This window comes from Cyprinodon tularosa, unplaced genomic scaffold (genome assembly GCF_016077235.1).
Source record: "Cyprinodon tularosa strain WSP-4 unplaced genomic scaffold, ASM1607723v1 ctg142, whole genome shotgun sequence".
In the NCBI taxonomy this organism is placed as follows: Eukaryota; Metazoa; Chordata; class Actinopteri; order Cyprinodontiformes; family Cyprinodontidae; genus Cyprinodon; species Cyprinodon tularosa.
The window spans coordinates 117,125-142,980 of record NW_024038243.1 but is presented as its reverse complement, the minus strand read 5'-3'; the positions used below and the strand labels follow the sequence as shown (position 1 = coordinate 142,980).

The following is a 25,856-nucleotide window of genomic DNA, read 5'->3' as shown; positions in this document are numbered from 1 at the left end:
CAAAAGATTTCTCAATTAATGACAATCATTATTTTCCAGAGCAGAGAGATGTTTTGGATTCAGTTCAATAAGAGCTTTGTCTTGACAAGAAATATTTAACTTTTAGCACGAACCAAATTAATGGTGGATATGATCAATGCCAGCTGTGGAAGATCTGCAACTCTCTCAGAGAGTTATGAAAGCCCCCATCCCTCCCTGCTGTCATCATGTGTGTCATTTCCACAGCTGTCCATCCCACATCAGACACTGTTGTTCATGTTTTAAATTAACAGAAGAAATACAAAATATACATCTGTAAGGGGGAGGGCATTTCTCTGAGACTCTAGTCTCTTAATCTGAAATTGCTTTCACCGTCATACATGCAGGTTTCGCCTTAACGAACACTTCTGCTTTATTTAAGCCAAACTGAAGAGCACTGATAGTTTAAAGACACCAGAGTTCATTCAAGCATCTCTTTCCTCATTATAAACAGTGAGGCTAAGCTTAGCTTGTATGAAGTTCTAAATCTAACATGTGGAGTAAAAAATGTTGAGATATGTCTGTTCTGAACCTCACAAGCTCCAAACGAAGGTCATGATAGATAAGAAAGAGTCACACGGCCTCCTTCATGACGTGAAGGGGAGGACTGCTGTTTTGAGGAGATCTCTCTATCTGAGGATGTTAAATAAATTTGAACCTTTTTCTTGCAAGAAATGCCTCAGCTTCCTAACTCCACAAACAGTAATCATTTTAGAGCATATTTCTACTCCTGTTAAAACACATTCATAACTGTTAAAATACGTTTTCTGATAATAAAGAGAGCAGCTATTACCCTGAATATGCTTTGCTAATGTTACTAGCCGCAACTAGAAAGGACACTGTACTGTCTCCGGAGGTTGAATATCCTGTAAAGGAGCCAATCAAAGGCATTTTACATTCTTAGTTTGGTTTCACCTTCAAAGTGACAAAAGTTTGCATAGTGCACAGAAGCAGAGGAGGGGAAGAATCTATAGGGCAAAAAAAAAAGCAAAAGGAGGAGCATGGACTCCTGGCTGTGACATGTTGGAAGCCTCACTGTATTGAATCTACACACGACGAGACATTCAAAACGTGCCTGGAGAGTAGTTTACATGTGGGTGTTCCAAATGAAACTGCTTTTATTAGAGCCCGACCGATTAATCAGCGCGGACATTTATCAGGACGATTTTAGTGCCCTCTACACTTTAAAAAAATGTGCGTGCAAAAGCGTGCACACACTGTTTAAAACGTGCTGTTCTCACAGCTCATACAAGTTTACTGTGTCCACATACAGCGGGTACTACAATATATAGTGGACTTTATAGCAAACTCTGTTAAATTACCGTTCGACCAGATTATCACTACTTTTTGCTCCGTTGGCAGAGATGGCAAAAGTACTCACTTTCCGTACTTGAGTAAAAGTACAGATACTTGTGTTAAAAAATACTCTGGTAAAAGTGGAAGTACTGACAGGCTTGTAAATTTACTTAAAGTATAAAAGTAAAAGTAGAAACCACGTTTTTCATGCCGTTGCCTACATTTTAAATGGATGTCTGCCAATAGGACTAGATCTCTGTTGTGTTCATTTTCAATCATCTCGTCGTCCATACTACTATGCTAACGCCACCGCCACCAAGCTGCAATGATTTGCCACGAATGAATACCGCCGAATCTGTCGATTCATCTTGTAGTGGTGCGTCAAAAGCAACGTAGATTCCCATCCAATTAGATTGAATTTGGTATTGATGACGTGAAAAATAATAACGGTAACTCCATGGAAATGATTCAAAACTAAAGTAACGAGCCAATTTTTAAAAATGTAAGGAGTAGAAAGTACAGATATTTGTGTAAAAATGTAAGGAGTAGAAGTAAAAAGTCGCCATAAAAATAAGTAGTAAAGTAAAGTAAAAATATCAGAAAAATCTACTTGAGTACAGTAACAAAGTATTTGTACTTCGTTACTTCCATCTCTGTCCGTTGGTCACCTATCTCCTCCTCCTCGCGGTGCCTGCACCATATTTGTTATCAGTCGCCCCTGTCAGGTAACGACAGCCTATGGCAACAGCAGGCCACTGTGACAGCAAATCCCATAGTGCTTTCCACGGAGAGCTCTCCACGCAAAGCATTCTGGAATATATCTGCCTCTCCTGAGGCCTTTCTTTTCTTCTCATACTCTTCGACACTTTTTCCTCTTACGACCCTTGGCCATTTTCAAAGAACCGCAGTGAGAAAGGTGAGCTTCAATGACTGTCTGGAACTGCAGCTCACCCAAGACAGTGAACAAGTAGGGCGGGCACGTAGGACGAGCACGTAGGGCAAACACGTAGGGCGGGCACGTAGGACGACACGTAGGGCAAACACGTAGGGCGGGCACGTAGGGCGAGCACGTAGGGCAAACACGTAGGGCGGGCACGTAGGGCGAGCACGTAGGGCGAGCACATAGGACGAGCATGTAGGACGAGCACATAGGGCGAGCACGTAGGGCGGGCACGTAGGACAACAAACGTTCTCATGGAAACATGCTCTTAGGGTTTATTAAGATGAGCAGATGAGTTTTATAAGTGCTAGGTTCAGCAAACATTAGCATTTTAGCTCTGTGTAAGCTATAGCTTTTTGTAATAAACATAATTTATAATTTATAGAAATAATTTATAGAAAAGTTGGATTATTATATTGTGTCCCACCAAACTTTATGCTGACATGCAGGCAGAGTTGGGGTGTCCTCTTCTAAAAGGCTCCACCTCATGTATTTAGTTGTAATCCTGTTTGAATGTTTTAAAAGCTGCAGCATTTATACTTACATCTAGTTTAGTTCCTTGAGTTTATTGGGGCAGGGAACTTTTCAGCTGTTTTTTTGATTGAATCTTAAAAATGAATTGGATACTTATCACCTTCCTTTATCCAGTCTGTTATGATGAGTAGAGACACTTGTTTTACGTTTTTTAAATGCTCATCTGTTGAATGTTCCTGTTGTTCCTTATGTTCCTAACAGAGCACTTTGCTCTCAATCTGCAGGTTTACTGGTGGTTCCTAGAATTTCTAAAAGTAGAATGGGAGGCAGATCTTTTAGTTATCAGGCTCCTCTCCTGTGGAACCAGCTACCAGTTTTAGTCCGTGAGGCAGACACCCTGTCTACTTTTAAGGCTAGGTTTAAAACTTTCCTTTTTGATAAAGCTTATAGTTAGAGTGGCTCATGTTATCCTAGCTATCTACCTTAGCTATCTCTATAGTTATGCTGCTATAGGCTTACACTGCTGGAAGACATAGGGACCCCTATTTCATCTTTCTGCTTCATTCTATTTCTATTCTTCCACTCTGCAGAATCTGTTAGTTCAATCTCTAACGTTATGCTCTCTCTGCTTTTTCTCATAGTAGCTTCGCCTCGTTTGTTCCTCTGTGGCTGTGACTCCATCCTGGAGAGAAATATCAGCTGTGCTGCTGCCATCATTACCTTTGTTTATAGATGTTGGAGATCGGCCCTTTTTTCCAGTGTAGTCCTGTTTCTCTGACTGTGACTAACTGGATGTGCTCTCTCCATCCTCTGGCATGGGAGCTGGCTCTGAGCTTGTCTGCCTGGCTGTGTGTTTCCTGGACGGGGCCGCCTTTTACAGTCGTTTTTTGTGTCTCTGCTTCTGTCTCCTTGAACCCCAGTCGGCCTCAGCAGATGGCCGCTCACACTGAGCCTGGTTCTGCTGGAGGTTTCTTCCTGCTAAAAGGGAGTTTTTCCTCTCTACTATCGCTACAAGCATGCTTAGTGTGAGGGATTGCAATCTAGTCAAGAGTCGATGCAAATCAACTGGTTTTCCTTAGATAGAAAACTTTGAGCCAGGGCTCCAGGACCAGCTAAGCAAAACAAAATAAAAATTTAAGGCAATATCTGAAACAAAGAAGAATATTATTAATATTATCAAAATATTATTTCAGTTTAAGATGGGGAAAAAAGTCTGACTTTTTCTCATATTGTACTGAAATAAAATTTAAAAATCAGGTAAGTTTTTATTTTTTTTCTGTGGCCCTAATCATCTTCCGTAGAATCAGTACCACAAAGAGTGATTGTATTTATACTGTTATGCTAACGCTGCTCAAATCAAAGATGCTTTTTTTTTATTCTATAGTTCAGGGTTCTCTTCTTTGTCTTGAATTATATTTTTGGTTATTATGAGAATTTGAGTTGGACTATAGTTGGACAGCGCATATCCCGTGTATGTCCATTTTCAGTTTTTCTTTTTCTTTTCTTTAAATATTCTGGTCGATATTGGCTATCAGCCAATGTATATCAGCATCGACCTTCAATATCCTATATCGGTCAGGCTCTAGCTTGTATGAGTATTTATAATGTGTGTGCACTTATGGCAGAATTCAAACTTCATACAGCACTCTTAAAAACTATTTACATTTTTATATTCTTTAGCAAAATGCTGCATTTACACTGTTTGATGTAGATGGAAGTATAAATTAGACAATAATCAGAGAGTTTTAATGAGGGAATTCTATATGATGAAAAGATGTCTGTAGCTCAGTGGGATGGTACAGATGCAAATGCTAATTTAGTTAGTTAGATATCTCTCCATATTTTCCCATGTTTGATACTTTTGTCTCTTTTTGATTCTCACTCAGTTAAACTAACAAATTTATTTATTTCTGTTGACTGGAAACTGCTTTATCAGCTTTTGTCATAGAGAGGCATTCAGTGACAGTTAACTTGGATTTTAATTCAAGTAAAGGTGTCTGGTTTTGGTTTAACTTCTTCGAAACAAAAACAAAACCCCTTTACAGTCGTTTCCTGTTTTTCCCAGACAGTCCTGGTGTTGAGTCACATCTTCCTATAAAAACAAATATGTTGTTGTGCAGGAAATGATGTTCGCTTTGATAATTGTGTCTATCTTGTCCTTACCTTGAAAAAGCTGCTACTCCTGTTGGTGAGGCCACAGAAGGGGCTTTCTGATGGCGTGCTGGAGTCCATGTGGTCTTTTTGTTAGCGAGGCTCGGGATCCTCTAAGCCTGAAGCGGCGTTCGGTGAAGAGGGAGATCTGTGGGTCGAAAACATTTAAGCTCAGACACTTTCAGCTGAAGCCCAGCCTGAGGAAATTCCTCCTTTAGCCACAGTCAGCCTTACGAAGCTGTTGGCCGCTTGCATAGTTCTGTTATGTCTGATTTTTCCTTCCCTACACTCTCTGAACATCAGCCTCTTTTTCCACCTCCCTGGCTCTCTAAATCCAGGATAATTGCTTCATTCATTGATTTTTGGCCTCAGCTTTCTTCCTCTGGTTACCTTCTTCTGTTTTTCTTCACATTTCAAGCCACTTTGTTCCCACATTATTTTCCCATGTCCTCAAAATACATTTTCCACCTCAGACAGACTAGCACAGCTGCATACATAAAACCTGACTATCCAAATGCATTTAAACAGTACAAAAGTCCTTTTTTTTTTTTCTTGTTACATCTGACTGCTTTTACAGATATTTCTCGGTTGTTACCTTTTTAAACTATTCTTTGATGTGCATTTGATTCCCTATCCAGCCAGACTGGAACTATTAAAGCTGCCCTTCCCTTCCTGGCTAAGGATCACAGAGCTCCCAGGCATGAGCATCGCTCCGTTTGTCCTCTGGTCCACACAGGCAATTTTATCTAACAGAGAGGAAGTGTGCAGCAACTCCCTAAGCTCAACTCTAGAGTGCACAGAGAAAAGCAGAGATAAGTGTTGCACAAAGTATGCAGGATTGTGTAATGCTTAATTTAGCTACTGAAACTCGAACTGCTTTGCGTGTCACAGATCTTAAAAACCACAGCTGGCTATATTTTACAGTTTAAAGGGTGCTTGTCTACAGTGAGGAAAATAAGTATTTGAACACCCTGCTATTTTGCAAGTTATCCCACTTAGAAATCATGGAGGGGTCTAAAATTGTAATCCTAGGTGTGTGTCCAAGTGAGAGACATCAATCTAAAAGAAAATACACAATGTATGATTTTCTAACTATTTATTTGTATGATACAGCTGCTAATAAGTACTTGAACACCTGTCTATCAGCTAAGATTTTGACCCTCAAAGACCTGCTAGTCTGCTTTCTAAGGCCCCGTCCACACGAAGTCAAACCCTGGACTAAATTCACAAATTTTTCACCAAACCAGCCTCTCATCCATACGAAGCCGGCGTTTCGGGGGTCTGTAAACGACCTTTTTTTAATTAAGCCTTCAGAGTGGGAAGATTTTGAAACACCGTTTTCGCGTTTCCATCTTTAAGCTCTAACCGCATTTTTTTTCTAACACGCATGCGTCATAGCGTCGCCTCTAAACACGCATGCGCGACACAGTATCACAACAACAATGGCGCCGTACTGTGTTGAATGGTTGCTGCTCATGCTACTCACCCTGCTGTCGGGCTTACAACAGAATCTTCTTCTTCTGGAATATCTCCAGGAAGAACAGAGCAATATAGACGACATAGTTCAGCACCTGAATTTGACTGAACAACAAATATGGACCCGCAGGGCAACCGGTTTGGTTGTTGTATAAATATTACTGCGCATGCCCAACATTTCGTTGCCTGTTTTCGCCTATTTTTTCTTTGGCACCACAGCGCCACTTACAGGCCTGGCATACATTTTGCAGCGTTTTCATGCATTCATGTGGACGATCACATTTATTTTACGTCTCCGTCTTTAAGACAACCGTTCTGGAAAATATTTGCGTTTCGTGTTCGTTTTGACTTCGTGTGGACGGGGCCTACATGTCCACCTCCACTTCATTAATTATCCTAAATTAGATGCACCTGTCAATCAGTAAGAATCCAGCTACTAACATGACCAAGACCAAAGAGCTGTCCAAAGACACTAGAGACTAAATAGTACACATCAACAAGGCTGGAAAGGGCTTTGGGGAAATTGCCAAGCAGCTCTGTGAAAAAGGTCCACTGTTGGAGCAATCATTAGAAAAAGGATTAAGCTAAACATGACTGTCAATATCCCTCAGACTGGGGCTCCATGCAAGTTCTCAGCTCATGGGGTCTCAATGATCTTAAAAAAGTTGAGAAATCAGACCAGAACTACATGGGAGGAGCTGGTCAATGACCTGAAAAGAGCTGGGACCACCGTTTCCAAGGTTACTGCTGGTAATACACTAAGAAGTCATGGTTTGAAATCATGCATTTGAAATCACGGAAGGTTCTCCTGCTTAAACCAGCACATGTCAGGGCCCATCTTAAGTTTCCAAATGACCATTTGGATGATCCAGAGGGGTCATGGGGGAAAGTCATGGATTCAGATGAGACCAAAATATAACTTTTTGGTCATAATTCCACTAACCGTGGAAAATAAGTAACATCCCAAGAAACACCATCCCTACTGTGAAGCATGGGGGTGGTAGCATCATGCTTTGGGGTGTTTTTCTATACATGGGACAGGGTGACTGCACTGTAATGAGGAGGGATTGCCAGATTTTGAACAACCTCCTTCCTTCCTCAGAGCATTGAATATTGGTGGAGGCTGGGTCTTCCAACATCACAATGACCCAAAGCACAAAGCCAGGAGAACAAAGGAGTGGCTCTGGAAGAAGCATATCCAGGGTCTGGCCTAGCCGATCTCCAGACCTAGACCAAATAGAGAATCTTTGGATCAAGCTCGCATTCTGTGTTTCTCAGCTAAAGCCCAGAAACCTCACTGATCTAGAGAGGATCTGTGTGGAGGAGTGGACCAAAATCCCTCCTGCAGTGTATGCAAACCTGGTGAAAAACTACAGGAAACATTTGACCTCTGTAATTGTAAACAAAGGCTACTGTACCAAATATTAACATTGGTTTTTCTCAGGTGTTCAAATACTTATTTTCAGCTGTATCAAACAAATAAATAGTTAAAAAATCATGGACATGCACCTACAATGACAATTTCAGACCCTCCCATGATTTCTAAGTGGGTGAACTTGCAAAATAGCAGGGTGTTTAAATACTTATTTTCCTCACTGTATGTAGTGTAAACCAATGTTTGCATTGTGACTTTTTACTTACAAAGAGGCTGTAAGCTTCAGCTGATCAGGTGGATTCCAGCAAAAAAAAAAAAAGAAAAAGAAAAAAGAAAAACAAAATCTGACCATGGGGTGTTTTTTTTTTTTTTTTTTTTCCCTGACCTAGCAAACTTGTTTTGTCTTGAATAAAAAGAACCATTATTGAGTCAGTTGATCTGAACAAGCTGTATCTTTCAGATGCCTTAGAGGAAGTTCATAGTTCTCAGAAATCTCAAATACACAGATGAAACACACAGGATCCACATTTGCACAAAACAAGATTAAAATTTATGTATTTCTGATACTTAGACAAATATACAGGATCTTCATTTACCACCTACTTGTGGTCTGGTAACCCCACTGTATTTTTTATTTATGTATCTATTTTGACAGGAAATGATCAGATATCTCACCGGTTTCAGCCGCTAACAAGTACACACCCCACATACACAATGATTTAGTCATACAATAAGCCAATCACATGAACCCCTGGTAACAGCAGTGATGTTGTAGGTGGTATTTTGTTTAGCCAGTTATCCCTTTTTATGAGATGTTTAAATTAGGGCTGAAACAATCAAATTAACTGATTAATGAAAAAATTGTTAACTAATTCATTAATCGATTAATCTTTAACTTGGGTATTGAGACTCTAAAACATGCCTTTTACTGAAAGAGTAACCCACTAAGGGCAGTAATTATATCCAAATTGTTAAGAAAATATATAAACATTTGCTTTTAAGATAAAAAAAAAAATGTCTGCCACTATGTTCTATCCTACGAAGAAGTATTGGGGCTAGAGATTTTTTTTTCTTCTATTTCGAGAATAAATTCGTATAATTAAGAGAATAAAGTCGTAACATTACCAGAATAAATTTGTAATATTATGCTAGCAAAAGTTATAACACCCCTAGTTGTCGCAGACCCCCTGCTGAAGATCTCGGTTCTAGATTACAAAAAGTTTTCACTCCTGTGTATCTGTCTCCACTGACACCTCCCCTAATTGTTCCCTCAGTGTAGTGAGTCAGCATGACAGACTAGTGATGAAGCACTACTAAGCTAGATAAATGCTAGTCAAGATTTGGAAAAATAGAGATTAAATTATTGTCAAATCCAAAGGCTACATCTGCAGTATGGGAACATTTCGGGTTCAAACTAAATGACAATGATATAGTTTGTTGCAATAATTTCTGGGACAATTTACTTTCCAGACCTTTTTTTTTTTATCCCAACAGGTCCATTTCAACCTATCAATTTATTTCTATAGTAGAAAACAAAAACTTCTTCTAAACGACTGATAAAATTTATGATGTGATCCCAGAAACTTGGGCTACCAAATAGTATTTGTTCATAGACACAAAAACTGAACAATCAGGCATTCGTACATAGGAAAGAAAAAAGGAACATCCATCCATCCATTTTCAAACACGCTTTATCGCAAGCGGGGTCGCGAGGGGTGCTGGTGCCCATCTCCAGCTGTCTACGGGCAAGAGGCGAAAATGGAACATAATCCCCTTCAAGTTTAAATAGAGAGGAGTGCGTCTAGAACAGTTTTAACTTGTGTGATGGTAGATTATCCTTTCTTTTCTCTATGTGGCTGGTCTAAATCATGCTAAAAATGCTCCAAGTAATAAAAATTGAGAGAATTTGACAGTGTGCCTGGCGCATCTAGCGATAATGCGTTTCCGGTGAGAGCAGTCGTGTGACGAAACCCAGCTGATACGTTAGTGTAGTCAAAGTCCTCCAGCAGGTGTATAGAACCACTAATTTACGCATGGTTAAACACTCTGAAAGGATGGTTAAAACATCATTACAATGGTCTATTGTACTGCTGCCGATTGAAGGAATGGCTTTGGATCGGGAAAAGGAATCTTTAATTAACTAAATGACCCGGTTTTGTGCCAAATTTTGATCCGGAAATTAAATAGATTAGACAAAAATCTTCGGCGTCCAATCCAATACAGCAAACTATGTTCGGGTCACTTCACGGCAGATTCTTTAATCATCAATCCTGCTCTCACAGCATCAGTTGGATTCAATATACCAAAGTATTAACAGCTTGTTTTCTTTGTTGTATAGCTTTAATAAAGCACCTGATGGCAATAAAGCTGATTCAAAGCATTGTTTTTTGTTTTTTTATATATTTTATTTCATAAAGCAACAAACCCTAGCTAGTTGCATGGGCAAACTCCTACATCCAACGCCACTGTCGCCCCTAATTAAAGCTGTGCTTCAATGTTCTGAAAGATAAATAACTTCCACCGGCTCTGCATAAGATCGAAGAACATTTAGCAGCGGTGGTTAAACCAGTGAGCATTAATAAAACCACTAAGACTCTGACTGCTTCATATTTATCCTCATTTAAGGATAAAAACTCCATCACAAAGATGAATAAATATTGACTCGCTATGTGAAATGACTACTTTCTGACTAAACTGGCGTCACGGTATCCTACAGCACCTCAGTGAGTCACGTGACCAAATAACGAATTTAGCTTTGTCTGCTATCTTAGTAAATTATTTTATGTTATAAACCACAATATGCTGGATTTTTTTTTACTTGTGATGTATTTAATTTTGTACATACTATACTAGAGATTAAACATTAAATCAGGTTTTAATGAGGCTACGTGTAGCTTAAGTAAGGGTCTGGGAAAAATTGCTAAACACAATAACAGCTAACTGTTAATGTTGCTAATTCTACATCTAAATTAACTCACACACAACTCACTGTCTCATGCGTTATCTCGCAAGAAAAAACGGGTATAAAAAGGCTTAATTTGAGCTCCGTTTAATGTGTTATTTCACCTAAAACTGATTAAACATGAACTTAAAGACAATTTTAAAAGCAAAAAAAAAAAAATTAAATGTTAATTAAACAACAGGTTATGACTCCATTAAATAATGTGCAGTTAAAAATTATAATTGTGTTGCAGATCCCCCTGCTTCAAATGTTCCGTTCTTCAGCATATGAACATACAATAGATGCTATATTTATCTAATATATTTTACAAATCTTTAGAAAAAGATGAATACCAAAACAATAAATGTCCTTCTTTATGAGTATTACTGTTTACTTAACAGTAGAAAGATGAGTTCATACTTTAGACCAGGGGTTTTAAACGTTTTCCAGGCCAAGGACCCCCAAACTGATGGCGAGATGGAGCCAAATTGTGTTATATCAAACTGGTCCTACAGTCACTCTATTACAGATGGACTAATTTAACAAAAGTAATTTCTCCCTGGGACTATTAAAGTATTTCTGATTCTGATTCCTGGTTGATGGAACAGGTGATGTGAATGAAACGGTGCCCAGCTTGAAAGAGCTCCTGTGTGTCGCATAATGTTTGCATTGATGACTGAAAGACATCTTCTGCCTCCATTTATCTGTTTACTACAGTCTGTTAAATTCATGTTAATGTGTATTTAAAGGCATTTCAATTAGTAGAAAAAATACAGGGGGGAATATGAACAAAAAAGTCTAATCAACCCCCATGCAGTACCTCCAAGGACCCCCTAGGGGTCGCGGACCCCCTGTTGAAGACCTCCGCTTTAGACTCTGCAGACAGAGAAAGAGACTCAATTTAAGTTAACCAATGAGACTGATGATGTTATGAACACTAAGGTTTTTTACAGTAGCTGGTATTTGCTGACGTAAAGGCCCATTTGTATGCAGGCAGATACTGCTTCCCCTTTTTTAAACTATGAAGAGATATGCCGCCGTCAAGGTTTCACTTCCTCGAAAAGAAAACACTGACGCTAAAAAGTCAGCCACAAAGTAAATATGACCTCTAAAAATCACCGGCTGCCACAACAGTTTTTGTACAATCTATTTCCAAAATAGTCAAAAAGTAAACAATAGATTACATGTTTCTTCCAAGCTTCCAATATCATATAATAGTTTAAATCTTGGGCTCCTTTAAAGGTTTTTGTCTTTAACTTTGGCTGCTTTTCAGTCATTTTCAGGCTGGTGATTGATAGAGTTCAGTTGACTAGAGTTTATATTTTATGAGTAGTTTGAACTCTACACAAATTGCCCCCTGCATTCTGTATTTCATTACTATGCATAGTAAATACAAATAAAAAAAGAAAGTTTTAGATTGGCTTTAAGGTTTTCTGTTACGATCAGCTGGTCAAGTGTTGTTAATGAACTAACTACTGTAATTATTAGAGGGAGGATCAAGTCATTTCTTCCCAAGTCACAATTAAGTCTCCAAGCTTACAGTGAAGTCGATCAAAATAAGTCCAAAAAGTTTCTGAGATTTTAACTTTATTTCAAATCCAAGTGTTATGTTTTTAGATTTAAAGGAAAAGTCAGGTAAGCAAGGAATAATCAATGGATCATTATTTATACATTTGCTGTGATTTAATGAATTTAGCGAATTAATCAGAACAAAAAAATAATAATAATTTGGTCGCCATCACAGAGTCTGGGAGCGGCCATTTTTGCCCAAATATAGTAACATCTCACTCCTGACATCTTCTGGCAGTGACGTCATGGTGCGGTAAGCCTAGCGCCATTCTCACCACTTTACAAGCAAACTCAATGGGAACTACTAGACACATCTGCAATCAACAACAATTATTGAAGATTTCCAGATGACTTCACCATTGAAATTCACCAGAGCTATAGTTGCAAACATGCACAAGCACGATCCGTCCTGCGCATGTGCCATCAGCTCATTTGTGCATCCAGATAAACATCCGGGTCGCCCTCCATTTTATTTTCTTGAAAAGACATCAATTATGTTTTTCCCTCTCCCAAAATAGTAAGCGTACTAAAATTTAATGTGTTAAATGTTAATAATGTATTTCCTGAGAAAATAAATGCCTTAAAATTCTTTCTGTTTTAACCGGAAATAGAATCCTACGCTACTTCCAGGAGCTAACTTTTTCGGCTTTGGATTCAAACATAAATCTAGTCTTTTTGAGTTTTATGTTTTTGTTTCGTTTTAACCTTATGGTATATAGTGCGTAATCTGAAGACAGAAACAACTAAAATGCAGATAAACACAGTTTAATCATATTTTGCCGGACTGCGCTGAGCATGTCCGATAATGACGTTAGAGAAGCAGTTTGACGAAGAAAATGTAAAAAGCATAAAAATTGTCTCAGATGTGTATTAGCATTCTTTAGTGAGTAAAGGATTGAAATAAGTAAATTTAGTAACATAATGACATTATTGATGGACACACGGATCTGTTCGAGTATGCGCAGGATGGATCGTGCTTCCAGGACGGATCGGGTAAGGACAAGCATCATAGGAGTTGTTTTGGGGGCATAGGCACTGTGTTGGGAGGCGGAGTCACATTACCAACAGGCAGTGAAACATAGTGATCATCTGTCTGAATAATCCTTATAAAGTCCACTCTATAGTCCCCGCTCTATAATGCTGAGGGTAGTGATGGTGAGATGAAGCCTCATGAGGCATTGAACCGTTTGGCCAAATTGCGTCAACGCTCCCCACAGTTCATGAAGCGTCATGTGAACATGTCCCCCCTACTGGTGGAGTGCAGAACTACAGTTAGTAATTTCTTATTTTTTACAATTGCTTTTCTTGTTTTTTTCCCCCCCCATTTTAGTTCATTTGAAATTGTTAAGGATCGGTGTTTATAATAAAATCTTTTGTAAGTTTTTTTTGCATCTAAAATGTCTTAGAAGAGAACAATAATTTAAGGTACACTGTTTTGCCATATTAGTGAAATAAGCCCAATCAGACAGTGAAAGCGAAGTGACAGCTTTCCAGAAAGCAATACTACTTAAAACCCATAATATCTGTAACCAGTGACACGCTCAGATTTTGATCATTATACTGTATAATCTAACCAAACTAATTTTAACCAACTAGATTGGTTGTTTTTCCAACCAATCTATTCGTAGAATATATAAAAACTCTATCCAATTCTCCTACAAACTCCCAAATCATGACTGAATACAGAGGCTGTTTAAATGCCTGGGTGAGCTGAACCACTTCCTGAAGCGGTCACATGGTATGGCGGGGTAGCGAGGCTTCGGACGTCATCTATTTTGGCTCCTGCCCCAAATGAAGCAAGCCTCGATACGCGTCTCGCGGAAACGTCCCCTCCAATACGCAACACACGCATCGATGCCATCTCATAACATTACTAGTTGAGGGGTTAGGGCACATTTTTAGACGCAGACTAATAGAGCCGACCGCTAATGCTAAGAAAAAACACAGCAACATGCCATGGGAGAGGTGTATGTGGGTAACAGAGGTAGGTCAAAGTCATTGTTAATGAAAAAGATGAGATTCATATGAACTCACTGAAAAATGAAACCCGTGCTCTTTAATTTTCCACTCTGGTACCCAGTTTCCAAAATGGTTTTATCTCTCCCAAAACGCTGCTCAGTCTGATAAATAGCTTAAAAGACTTAATATTTTCTTGGTTACACCTCCTCTTGTCTCACTATGGATGGGACCTTTGAGTTGGGCTGTTTCTTTTTTTTTCCCGAGCCACATGCTGCCTTAAGGCAGGAAAGAACATTTCTACTAACCCTGATTGACCCCGTCTTGATTGAACTCTGTCTTTTGGTTCACTGTATCCTGTTGAAAAGACCATAGAGGTAAAATCAGTAGTGAACTGTTACTGCAGGTTAAATCCACATTTTGCTCATATAATGGCTCTATGCCCAGCTTCCTCAATGCCTCATGAAGCAGCTACTCAAAAAAAAAAAAAAAAAAAATTACTTTACAGTGCATAAAGAAAGACATTCTGCTGGAGATGTGGATGAAGCCATCATCAGACCTAACCAAGAGCATCTGCTCACCCTTTTTTAAGTCGAAAACGGTTTTGTCTCCAGGAATGATTGTTGCTCTGAAGACACTTAATCACAGCTGAGAATGTAAAGCTGTGCAACCGACTTCTTTAAACAAACAACTTTGTCTTAATGTCTTGTTCTGTTTGGCAGTTTCTTAGGCATTTAAATAAACATGTCTAATAAATGTACATTTAAACTGTAACCGTAAGAGGAAAGGTTCAGGATTACGGGGTTCAGCAGGCTCCTTTTTGCTGTCTATACAGCTGCATAAACCTGCAGTGGATTAAAAAACAACCTCCCACACATGGATTGTGTTTATGCTCTAAAAACAAGCCAGATGATGTTGTGGGTGTGGGTATCCGCTGGAGACAGCAAACCAATAGAGCCAGAGAGTAGGGACTCTGTAAGGGTCAGTGTCCAGAGCAGCATTTGGGTCACTGGTTCTTGTTGAGCCCAGCTGGACCTGCTGCTCCATGTTGTTTTAATTAAGAACAAAAAAAAGACCTTCAGGAATGTGAACATTTGTTTTGTGCAACAGGATTTTACACAGGATGTTTATGCGTCTTTAGTCTGTCGAACACCAAGCTAACCAACTCCTTAACCACTAAGCAATGCCTCCAGGACCTTATTATAGCTAACTGAAAAGAAATAAAATTATAAATCACACTGCATATGTAATAAGAGGATGTCTTGTCTAAATAATGGTTGGAAACTATGTCAGCCACTATTACCGCCCTCCCCACAGCTTTCCACACTGAAGGTCAACAGAGAGTCTGGACTCTGTTCCTGCGTCTACTTCACTTTAGCTTTGCTTCAGAATTTCTGTATGGGGCTCAGCATTGAGCTGAGAAGCAGGAGGAGGAGGAAGTACGAGTAGATTATGTAAAACAGGAACATTTCTGAGGAGAAAATCTTCTAGTTACAGATGGAAAATTGCAAGTAAAAGATCCCCACAGTGGCTGTTATATGTCAGATATTTGCAGGTTGAAAACAGTATAAACAGCTAGCAGTGCACTTTGGAGTGGAAATTCCAAGCAAAGTCATCCCAAGGTCAGATCAGACATTATTGTCTAGCTTGGCTGGGAAAAAAAAGTAAAAAAAAAAACAAACAGCTCTGTTTAAAACTCTTCAGACCACAGTTTGGAAGTGATTCCTGGACAGTTAGGACATGACTGAACAAATAACCCGTTCTTATCGAGAATCGGACAGGATAGTGAGCCTCTGATGGTTTTTGATTGCTCTTCTAGCCACATTTTTTATGGGGAGCCTTAAGTTTTTTAAGTCAATCAAAAACCCATCCATGCAAACCCCATAGTCCCCTCTAAACCCATAATACAAACAAACAAAAACAACAAATAATAATTTTGGTGTTAAAACAGCCAAGTTAAGGTTAACCCTATGTTGTGATTCAGTGTCGCTGATGTAACCGGAACTAGGCCCCTCTGAAGATACACACACTTCCCATATTAGCGTTCTATTTTGCCTGTAGCTCAGTCAGGCTAAAGGCTATACAAAGCACTTCCAGCTGAAGGCTACTCTATGTAGCAACCAAATCCTCCCAGAGAAGTCTGCGCTTGCTGGATCAAGTCAGATTTTTTATTCTTCCTGTGATTTTAACTGAGTTGAAAGCAGCGTTTCCTTAATCCTGCTGCAGCAGCCACAGAGAAGAGCTAATCCAGCTCTGCTAACCGCCAAACAACGTGGCCCCCAATTGCTGTTCGCCTAAGGAACCGTTAGAAGCCGCCAGACTATGACTGCCTGAGACGGAGAGACGGAGCCGCACCCAGGAGCTGCTGGAGGATGCGGCTACAAGCTAACCACCGTAGCTAAAAGGGAGACAACCCACATGCTACAGTGAGTTATAAAATTAACATCCTTGCAAACTGCCTCTTATTATTGCTGCTGTTGGATGAACGGACTGGACTGAAGACGGGGCTGCAGAACACTGGACAGAGCCAAAGGCCTTCACTCCACCGAACCAAAACGTTAACATCAACCTTAGCCCTCCTTTCCACCTGATTCGTAATTACTGCTCTGCTTGGGTGAACTAGGTAGAAAAGATAGTTGTGCTGGTGTTTTATTTGAAATAAGCTTTCTAATTTAACTGTTGATTGTTTTAAAGGTTTAACTTAACGCTAACGCTTACTACAGACCTAAAGAGTCACAGGCTGCTGAAGCTAACTGTTACATCATGAGCTAACCCTCTCTTTGTTTCAGTTGGACCCGACCAGAACCAGAACCCCTGGGGCCAGCTAAGCTAACGGGGCTCTCAGCCTCATCATAGTTTAATGCATTTCTGAGTCATTATTCATGTTTCACCATAAACTGAATGAAACTTAACTGTTTTCACTGTAGTTAACATCTCTGTGTCAGGGTATATTTACATTTATCTGCTGCTATTATAAAGGACACTTTCAAATGCTTCCAGCCTTAAACTTCGAACATTCCTCAGACTTTGAACAAACTCTTAAACCCCTCTTACCTTTTTATTTCTTTAATTTTGCTTATTATCAGTAGTGTTTAGTGTTTGCTTAGTTACTAGGTACAATACTGTGTGATTGTAGCTAATAAAGGTACCACTGTATTTTAACTCGAGTCATTTGTTCTTATTTTACACAGTGAACGATTTATCACACAGGCTGGATTCACCCTTTCAGTAGCATCCGAATGAACAGAGACACATTTATTTGGTTGGTGGTTAATAACGTTGCTGATAGCCATAGCCTAAATTACTAAATTGGTGAAAGACAATTGGATGTTTAACAGCCGGTTTCAGGAGTCCAACCTTTTAAGTAAGAGGCTAAAACCCTGGTCACTAAGCAAATTAAAGTTATAATCACTCAACTGATAATAAATAACTAGTTTTACCCTTGATTTGAATTACCTATTAATTAACTATAACTTCCAGTTCTAGCTGTTTATTATATTCATAACCTTCTGGTAACTTTCACAACACCTAGGTACTGAGGCTTCTTTGGACAGACAATGCAAAGTGCTTTACATGATTAAAATATAGGAAAATAAAACAGAATCAAAGCAAGTAGGAAAAAAATAAAAGAAACAAAAAAGAATATTAAAAACAGTTGGACTAAAGAAAATAAAAAAGTTGACCTAATGATGTTTCAGTTGAACTGTTTAACTAGAACAGTCGAAGGCAATCATAAACAAATGTGTTGTTAGTCTTGATATTGCTTGTAAAGATTGTTCTAAAAGATGCTGAATTGTCCACTTAAAGGTGAATATGCTTTCAGCTAGCAGACCGTTACACTCTCTACTGTATGCCGGTTGGGGCCATTCTAACGATCATAAAGACAGCTCTATGTGCTATATCACACATATATACCTGAACAGCATTAAAATACAGTCCTCTAAACACTTATGCTGCATTCACTCCAAACTAACACCTCATCTTGGAAGCTGGTACACATTGAAGTCAGATGCCCATTTAGTTTTTTTTGATGCCCTTGACGTGTGTTGAGTAAAGTGCATACAGAAGGAGACGATCTGATATATGATCCCCTCCCATTTATCCTACAGCTGTCAGGATGTTTGGGGATGTTCTACATGAAATATCTGACTTTAAAAATAGATATCTTAACTTCTGAAGACAAATAGAATGCAATTTAAAGGCACACTATGCAACATTTTTCAGTTAATTAATGTGTTCCATAACGTTTTGGATGATTAAATGAGTCATTTCAGGTTGAACAAAGGTATTCTCGGCCACCCTGGTGGTCTGTGGGGGAAATACCGCACTTGCAATTGCAGGAGCCCTCGACCCGCACCCACAGGCTCAGAAGTCTCGCGAGAGTCGGTCTTGCTTTACAGAGAGAGGAGTCGTACACGGGTGAACATCAGGCAAGCTTTTTCCGAATGGCGAGAGCTAAAATAAAGAGAAGGCTGCAAGGCTGGCGCGGACCTCGCGTTTCTGCTGATGCAATTGTAAGTAACATTGGAATGGTTTCTCTCTCTCTGTGTGCATGTTCATACGTTCACTGTGTTAGTCATTCGTTGCGTTCGCCTGTCTGCTAAGCTCAAAACAACCGCGCCTGGCTTGACGGAGAAACCAGGAGAACAGCTGTGCATATTTACGACAGTGCACTTTTACTTTCACCCTCTGGGGGGAGCCTCGCTGGAAAATCAACACCGGTTGCATAGTGTACCTTTAATTAGAAGTATTGGTTCTGCTTGAAAAACTACTACTGGCCTGGCCAGCTAGAGTGACTTATGTCGTGGACACAGCGTACCAGTCTGGAAAGGAGCAGGTGGAGCCTGATTTCAAAGGTGGGACTAACATCAGGGCTGCAGCTGTCAATTATTTCAATACTCAATTAATCCATTAATCTAAAAACTAATATTTAGGACATAAAAAATTTGCAATTTAAATTATTTGCAAATGAAAAGGCATGTAAAAAATTAATGTTTACAAATTAATTCATGTAAATATATGAGGTTAAAAAACAATTTTATCTTTAATAGGAAAATGTAACATATATCTATATTGTTTTGTCTTAATTACTGTAGGTTATATATCATTACTATAGCAATGATTCAATTGGAATACAAAATTATTTGATGAGTATTAAGTTCAGCCCTAGCCTCAGCTGAAACAGTTTAAAACTTAAGAGAAAACTACAGATGTGATGCACTTTAGATAAAAAAAAGACACCTTTTATAGCAGTTAGCTGTTGATATTTTGATCGTATAAACAGCTTTTCCATGATGCAATAAAGGGTATCAATAAAACATCACAACTAACTAGTATGGCTAAAGAAAAGTGGTGTTGGATTATAAGCCCGCCTCCACTGCACTGTGATTGGTCGGGTTCGTTTTAGACCAGAGAGTCTATAACCTCCAGTATGTTGTTCCTGGCTGACTTCTCCTGTCTTTTTATTAGAGCAGCAAACAGAATAGTTTTACAGAGAGAGGAGACTTAAAGAGTCTGGAAAACCCTCTGGACAGCTGTTATAGTTTTCCTAAAAAAACATTTAAAAGCAATGGAAACCAAAGCAGAGGTGAAAGAGCGCAGCTGAAAGGGTTTTACTGATGCTCCGCCTGTTCTACACCTAAAATAGTTACTCAAGTCATGAAAAAAGTGTTTTCATTAAGATGCAGACAATGTTGAAAGTCTTTGCACTTAATCTGGATTAAATCCCTTTTAGTGCGGTGAGAGAGCTTAATGTAAATGTTTGATAACTTACTGTAACTATCTGGATGGGGTTATAACTGATCCGTGATTCAAGACAACATTTGGCACATTTTAGCTTAACATAAATATAAATGTGCAAAAAAAACAGTTATATGATGAACTAACATGTTAGGATTTGCTAAAAAATTAAATAAATGGTTATTAATCATAATTAATTTGGGACAAAAAGGAGATATTAGAGCCATACTGACGGAGCAGGTCTTAATCCAAAGGCCTTCATAGTTTGGGAGGTAATACTTTCTCATGGGTTGATATGGAAACCTGAGTAGCTCCAGAGGAACAGTTACCACGGAGACAGTCCCAGGTATTAACTATGATTCAACTCTGATGAAAAGGTCAAACTGAACCTGAGGTCGCCTCAGTAAAGCCACTAATCCTGTTTTATAGCCCGGTGCTGGATTAGCATTCCTGTACCTGCTGCTCTGTTTCCGGAACATTTCTAAACGGCAAAACAATTCATGCTGCAAATGCCTGGCTTCTATTTCACATAGCAGGGTTAGCGGCAATCCACAGTAAGTTCTGGGGTGCTTTCCTGCCTACCATGGCTTTTTCCGTTTTAGAAAGCTAGGAAGCCATTATCCTGAGTAGAACTATGGCCGTTTCTCAATGTTTACTTGTGCATTCTCGTGTCCTCGTGAAACGTCATCAGCCTCAGCCCTAGTAGCTACTATTCCAATTCATAAGAACAGCAGACCGAGAACGGACAAGGTCCCCGGACGTTGTTCTCACAGCTCACTCTTTACCCAGCATGCACCAGACCAGACTCCGTTCTTGAGATTGACAGCTTGAGATCGTACCTTATATGGGGCCCACTCAGATAATGTTGCTTGAGTACTTATTGTTGTGTTGTTACACCATTGGCTCTGATGGCAAGTTTTATTTGCCAAAATGTTAATTTGATTTTTGTTTATCTGATTGTGTTAATTATTATTCCCTGACTAAATGAAAAAAGTAAGAATTTATTATTATCTAGAGACTATAAATAACAGGAGGTGAAATGCAGCTCCAGACAGGCCGAGCGTGTGGTGATGTCATCAGTACGCTTCTGTTCCAATTCACCCATATATGCTGTGTGCTCCCGTTCTCCCAAAGTCCAGGCTCTCCTGTGTTCTTCTCAAGAACACACTTGGCGAGGAAACGAGTTCGTACTTGCGTTCTAGTGAATTGAGAAACAGCCCTTGTTTGGAAAAAGCAGTGTTTCCTGCTTTTTAGCTGTGATCTGCACAAGGAAGTGTTGGAAATGGTGTGTCCCTTTCTGGAAGGACTTGTTGCATCTTGATATATTTTCTATTTAAATTTTAAATCCATGTCTAAATATATCTATATTTATTTGTTCAATCTAATTCTACATCCCATATCTATCTATGAATGTCACATTTATTTCTAAATCTTAAATGTATATTTAAATGTAAATCATATAAAGACATCTTGAATCAAAATCAAGATCAGTAGAAGACTTTGAGTTTAAAACTGAGTCCAAAGCATTGAGACACCGATTTACATTAAATGTTACCATAATCCAAGACAGATCAAAAGGAAACACTTAGGAGGTGTTAAGAGGCTTTTCTTTAATAAAAGAACAAAGTTTAACCTAAAGTTTAATCTTTTTAGCCAAATTTTGAATATGTCAAAATCAAAGATAGGGACTGGTCAATAATTAATCCCAAATATTTATAAGGTAGTTTACAGACACTTTGTATCCATGCCTGTAAAAGAGAGAACAGATGGACTTTTATCTTTAGGTGGTTAAACGCAAAGAAAGAACATCAGTTTATTTATTTTAGAATTGAATCCCATTAATAAAGCGTTATGAAATTTAAAATATCAAATTCAGACTATATATTAGTTATTGTCTGATCTAATGTAGAACCAGGGCAAAATAGAACAGTATCATCAGCATAGTGATGATTAGAATCATAATTGGTCATTCTGGAAGTCCGACCTTTGCATTTCCAAATTCTCCCGAGTGGTGCACGACTTTACGCGAGTGAATAAAGTGAATGTGATTGGTCGTTTATCAAGGGGGCGGGATTGTTGTGGCGTAAGGTTCGCAAGCATGTTTGGTTGTGGATGGTTTGTGGGAAGCATCTTGCTAACCAGTTAGCAACTTAGTGCTAGTAGGTTCCCATTGGGAAATTCCATTGGGACCAAGTAGCACTAAATTGGTGACTTAGAAACAACACTGTCAAGGAACGCTATGGACAGAGGAAACATGCAAGAGGAGGAGAGTTTAGTGTCGGAGGTCGTGGATGGCAGCAGAAGCTTGGTTTGGTGTAGAAGGCTTACAGCCGTACATTTTTGAGCCCTTGCCTCGCAACACTGCCAGTTCTGTTAGCTCTACGTCTGCTGAAGATACAGACGTCCATCCATGAACACTGGGACGGAACTCAATGGGAAAGGAAATGATTCTTGTTTCAACTGTTGCGTATATTAGCTGCGACATATGAATCAAGATGCCATGAGCGAAAACATTTGATTGGCAGATGACCGTTGATATATTATTGGCTGAATTTAGGTGTTCAGGCTGACGTACAACTAACTGGCCTGCAGACGATAACAGGGAAAAAAACACAGATTTTAAGAAATGTTCTTAAGTTTGGGACAATATTGTCTGTTAAAGAGTATATTTATATACATGTTTAAGCCAGAATGATTTGACATTTAAATATAATTTCCCTACGACTTTAAGTACTCAGAAAAGTAGCCGATCGCAGGCGGTTTACAACCTCTGGGGGATATTTTATGGATGTGTTATAATTAGGGTTGTCACGATACTAAACTTTTCAACTCGATACCGATACTAAGGAAAATATTCGATACTCGATACCATTTTCGATACCACAAGGATAAAATTTCAACAGAAATATTTTTGATTAATAATTAAGATACAATAAATAAATACAATAAACAATAAGAACAACATTTTGAGGTTGTTTGCTGTGCACAGTATTTAGCAAGCTTGATAAAAAACTTACAAAATTAAAATTAAGTTTTCCTTACTTGGCTTTGCCTTTCACACATAACAATGACACTAGCCAAACCGGTTAAGAAACAAAAATATTTCTCAGCAGCTGCAACTGTTAAAAAAAAGTCTGAAACTGAAAAGTGCACAGAATTATTCAATCACAGTGTTCAGAAAGTGCATTTTCCTCTATTTTGCACTTTAGATGAATGACTGTTTAGGTGCGACTGGTACTCAATACTTTTGAAAATGAGTATTGTATCCGGATACAACATTTCAGTATCGATACTTTTTTGAGTATCGATACTTTTGACAACCGTAGTTATAATAGGGGCGCTGTGGTACAGAATCTGCACAGTAAAACATTGAAAATGTGCCTGTCTGAGTGGTTTATGTGGGTGCAAAGGACATCAAAAAATGCCTCTTATGAGTATTTTTTCTGTGTTTGCCCCCTTTACCAGAAGTCCGCCCTCGCAGTGAAAGCTTTACTTTCATGCAGAAATGGTTCAATAGATGGAAAATGACCTTTCTACTGACTTCACCTCAGCAGAGAACATGAGGTCAGATGATCTGAACCCGTCTCTGCTGCTGAGCCTGATTTCATGTTCAGGTCTGCAGGACAGAGAGTTCAACATTCCTCACAGGGTCAGTTTAATGAGACTTCTATCCCTCACCCACAGAAAATAGACACTTTAACACCTCTGGAGGCTACAATATAAAACTATCTTAGCACCAGGACCCTGTGAAGCACTAATCAGCTCTACAACCCCAAATCAACAAGCTGCAAGTTATTCGTCTTATTCAAATGCCTTTCTGCTGATGTTTTCCCCATCACTGGATGGAACTGCAGCTCTGTGTGCCAAAAGGTTTTTTTTTTTCTCTTAGACTAATCTCCTCAACAGATTCCATTGAGGCTCAAAAGCGCAAATCAAACAGCTTTAGACAAAAATACATCTGCAGAGAACGACGGGAAGCAGAGCCTGGCCAAGGTCTGCAGAGAGCTGCAGAGGATGACAGGTGTTCAGGTACCAACATGTTCCTGGATGGAAACAGGACCACAGGAATGAGTCCCAACAAGATCGCTCCAGGAGTTCTTAGAATCCGGGGCAAGGAGAAGGTAAGCATGTTGAAAAAAAATAACAAGTGAGGAAGAGAGTGGGATTATACGGGCTGGAATATACAATTGTAACTAATCCAGAATAATTCATTTTAAATCCACTCCATCAGGATCAAAGATCATCTCAAATGATAATAAACAGCTCTGATTGGTTTCAGACTTTAAAAGTTTCCACATTTTATAACAACCACAAAACTCAGCCTGTTTAGTTGGGATCAATGTAACAGACAGTAGAACAATAATGTTTTTATGATATTAGAGAAGCTAAAATGCAATAATTTGGGCAGTTTTAGAATCTATAGTGAAACATCTATAAGCTCAAAACATCATAGAAAAACTGTGAGCAACAACATTAGACTAAATCCAACAGCTTTATTTATAGAAATTAACTTTTACTGTGCAAAATAATAATAATAAAAAATTTTTTTTATTGCAGAAACTAAAATTAATATGTTTTTCTTCAGTTTTTGGGGATGTTTTAAGTCTTTAGTTTTGTATAATCATGTAAAGTCCACTGATGCCTCTCAAGACTTTCTTTGTTTGGATTTTAGTTCATAAATGTTTTTTTGTTTTGTTTTTTTCTCCCCACAAATGTTCCCCTAAAACCATTTTCAAGGGAAAGTTGATTTAAATGTAAAAATCGGTTTAAAACTTTTCCACAGCGTCTTTGCAGGAACAATCGCAGCAACATGAAGCCAGACTTTGCTATTCTGAGATATTTGGAGAAAAAAGGGTAACTTTCAGAGACATTTTGCTGCTTTAAAGTGTTCAGTCAACAGCTTTTAGACGCAGCAGTGAAAACAAAGCTCATTTCTCCTGCAAACACACAGCAGATCAGACTCACTCTAGATGAAAAACACTTTTCTAAAGCAGGAAAAGTGCAGATTAAATGAAAGAAACAAAGGGCTCACCTTAAACTTCTTTGGGTCGCTGTTGTTCTCCTGCTCTGCTCTGCAGGATGAAAACCATCTGTTCCAGCTCTGATCTCTACTCAAAACATTCAGTCCCATAGTTTAGAGACAAACACTTAAAGGTTAGGAAGGAGGAGGAGACAGAGGAAGAGGAGGGTATGTCGCCCCCTGGTGGTTGACTGAGAAACTGCATTTCCTCTGTGCATGACTCCAAATACTTTGAGACCAACGCTTCCAACTATTTGGGGAATAACTAAACAGTTTCTGACAAATTCCAAACTGCAGATACCCAGCATACAAAGGAGGGACATAAGAACAAAAAGTCCCAGACTTAAAAAAAAGATGGTTATTTGATTATTTAGAGCAACATTTTCTAAAGGATTCAGACAAAGCAAAGCAAAGGGACTGTGTGGGAAACATCTTGGATGTCTAAAGTTTATACATGAAGACAGAAATGCAGAAATAAAAACACCCCAAAGTTCCCACAAATGCAAAGCTGTACAAATAGAAAACATAAAATAAAAACAATGCTGACCTTTGATGCCTACCTTCTGAGAATGAAACAGTAAAAAAGATCCATGCAAATGCTTCCCCCCCCCCCGTTGGATTGGTTTAATTTTGTTGGTTACACATTCTCAAATTTGAGCCCAGCTCATTCATAATATGAAGTTCATTTTGTTCCATTTTTGTTGCAAGAAATACATTTTGCATGTGTAAATAAAAAATAAAAATAAAATAAAAACTATAAAAACAACAGTTGTAAATGGAAACCTGTTGTGAATTGGCGCTATATAAATAAAATGAATTGAACTGAAACATGAAAGAAAATGATAGCCTCTCAAAGGATTTTGAGAGGCAGTTTTTTTTTTTTTGTTTTTTTTTTCAAATA

At 38.8% G+C, this 25,856-nt stretch overlaps 1 protein-coding gene and 1 long non-coding RNA gene across 5 annotated transcripts in view; both read right to left on the bottom strand.

Annotated features, from left to right (window-relative positions):
• rin2 (Ras and Rab interactor 2) overlaps positions 1 to 5,622 on the bottom strand; it is a 53,367-nt gene extending 47,745 nt beyond the window's left edge. For 3 of the 4 annotated variants that reach the window (XR_005280177.1, XM_038278554.1, XM_038278555.1), the window contains exons 1-2: positions 5,475 to 5,622; positions 4,892 to 5,027 (exon numbers count right to left, since the gene is read on the bottom strand). Coding sequence is in view for 3 of the 4 variants with exons in the window: in XM_038278554.1 (XP_038134482.1) it covers positions 4,892 to 4,960 (69 nt within the window). In the remaining variant the exon portion in view is untranslated. The remainder of the gene's footprint in view (positions 1 to 4,891; positions 5,028 to 5,474) is intronic. The other variant, XM_038278553.1, reaches the window with a different exon arrangement.
• Positions 5,623 to 6,880: 1,258 nt separating this feature from the next.
• Positions 6,881 to 25,102, bottom strand: LOC119779055. The gene is made up of 3 exons (XR_005280176.1): positions 24,968 to 25,102; positions 24,365 to 24,366; positions 6,881 to 6,891 (listed from the first exon to the last, which is right to left on the bottom strand). It is a non-coding gene; the product is annotated as an uncharacterized LOC119779055 (long non-coding RNA).
• Between the last annotated feature and the right edge of the window lie 754 nt (positions 25,103 to 25,856).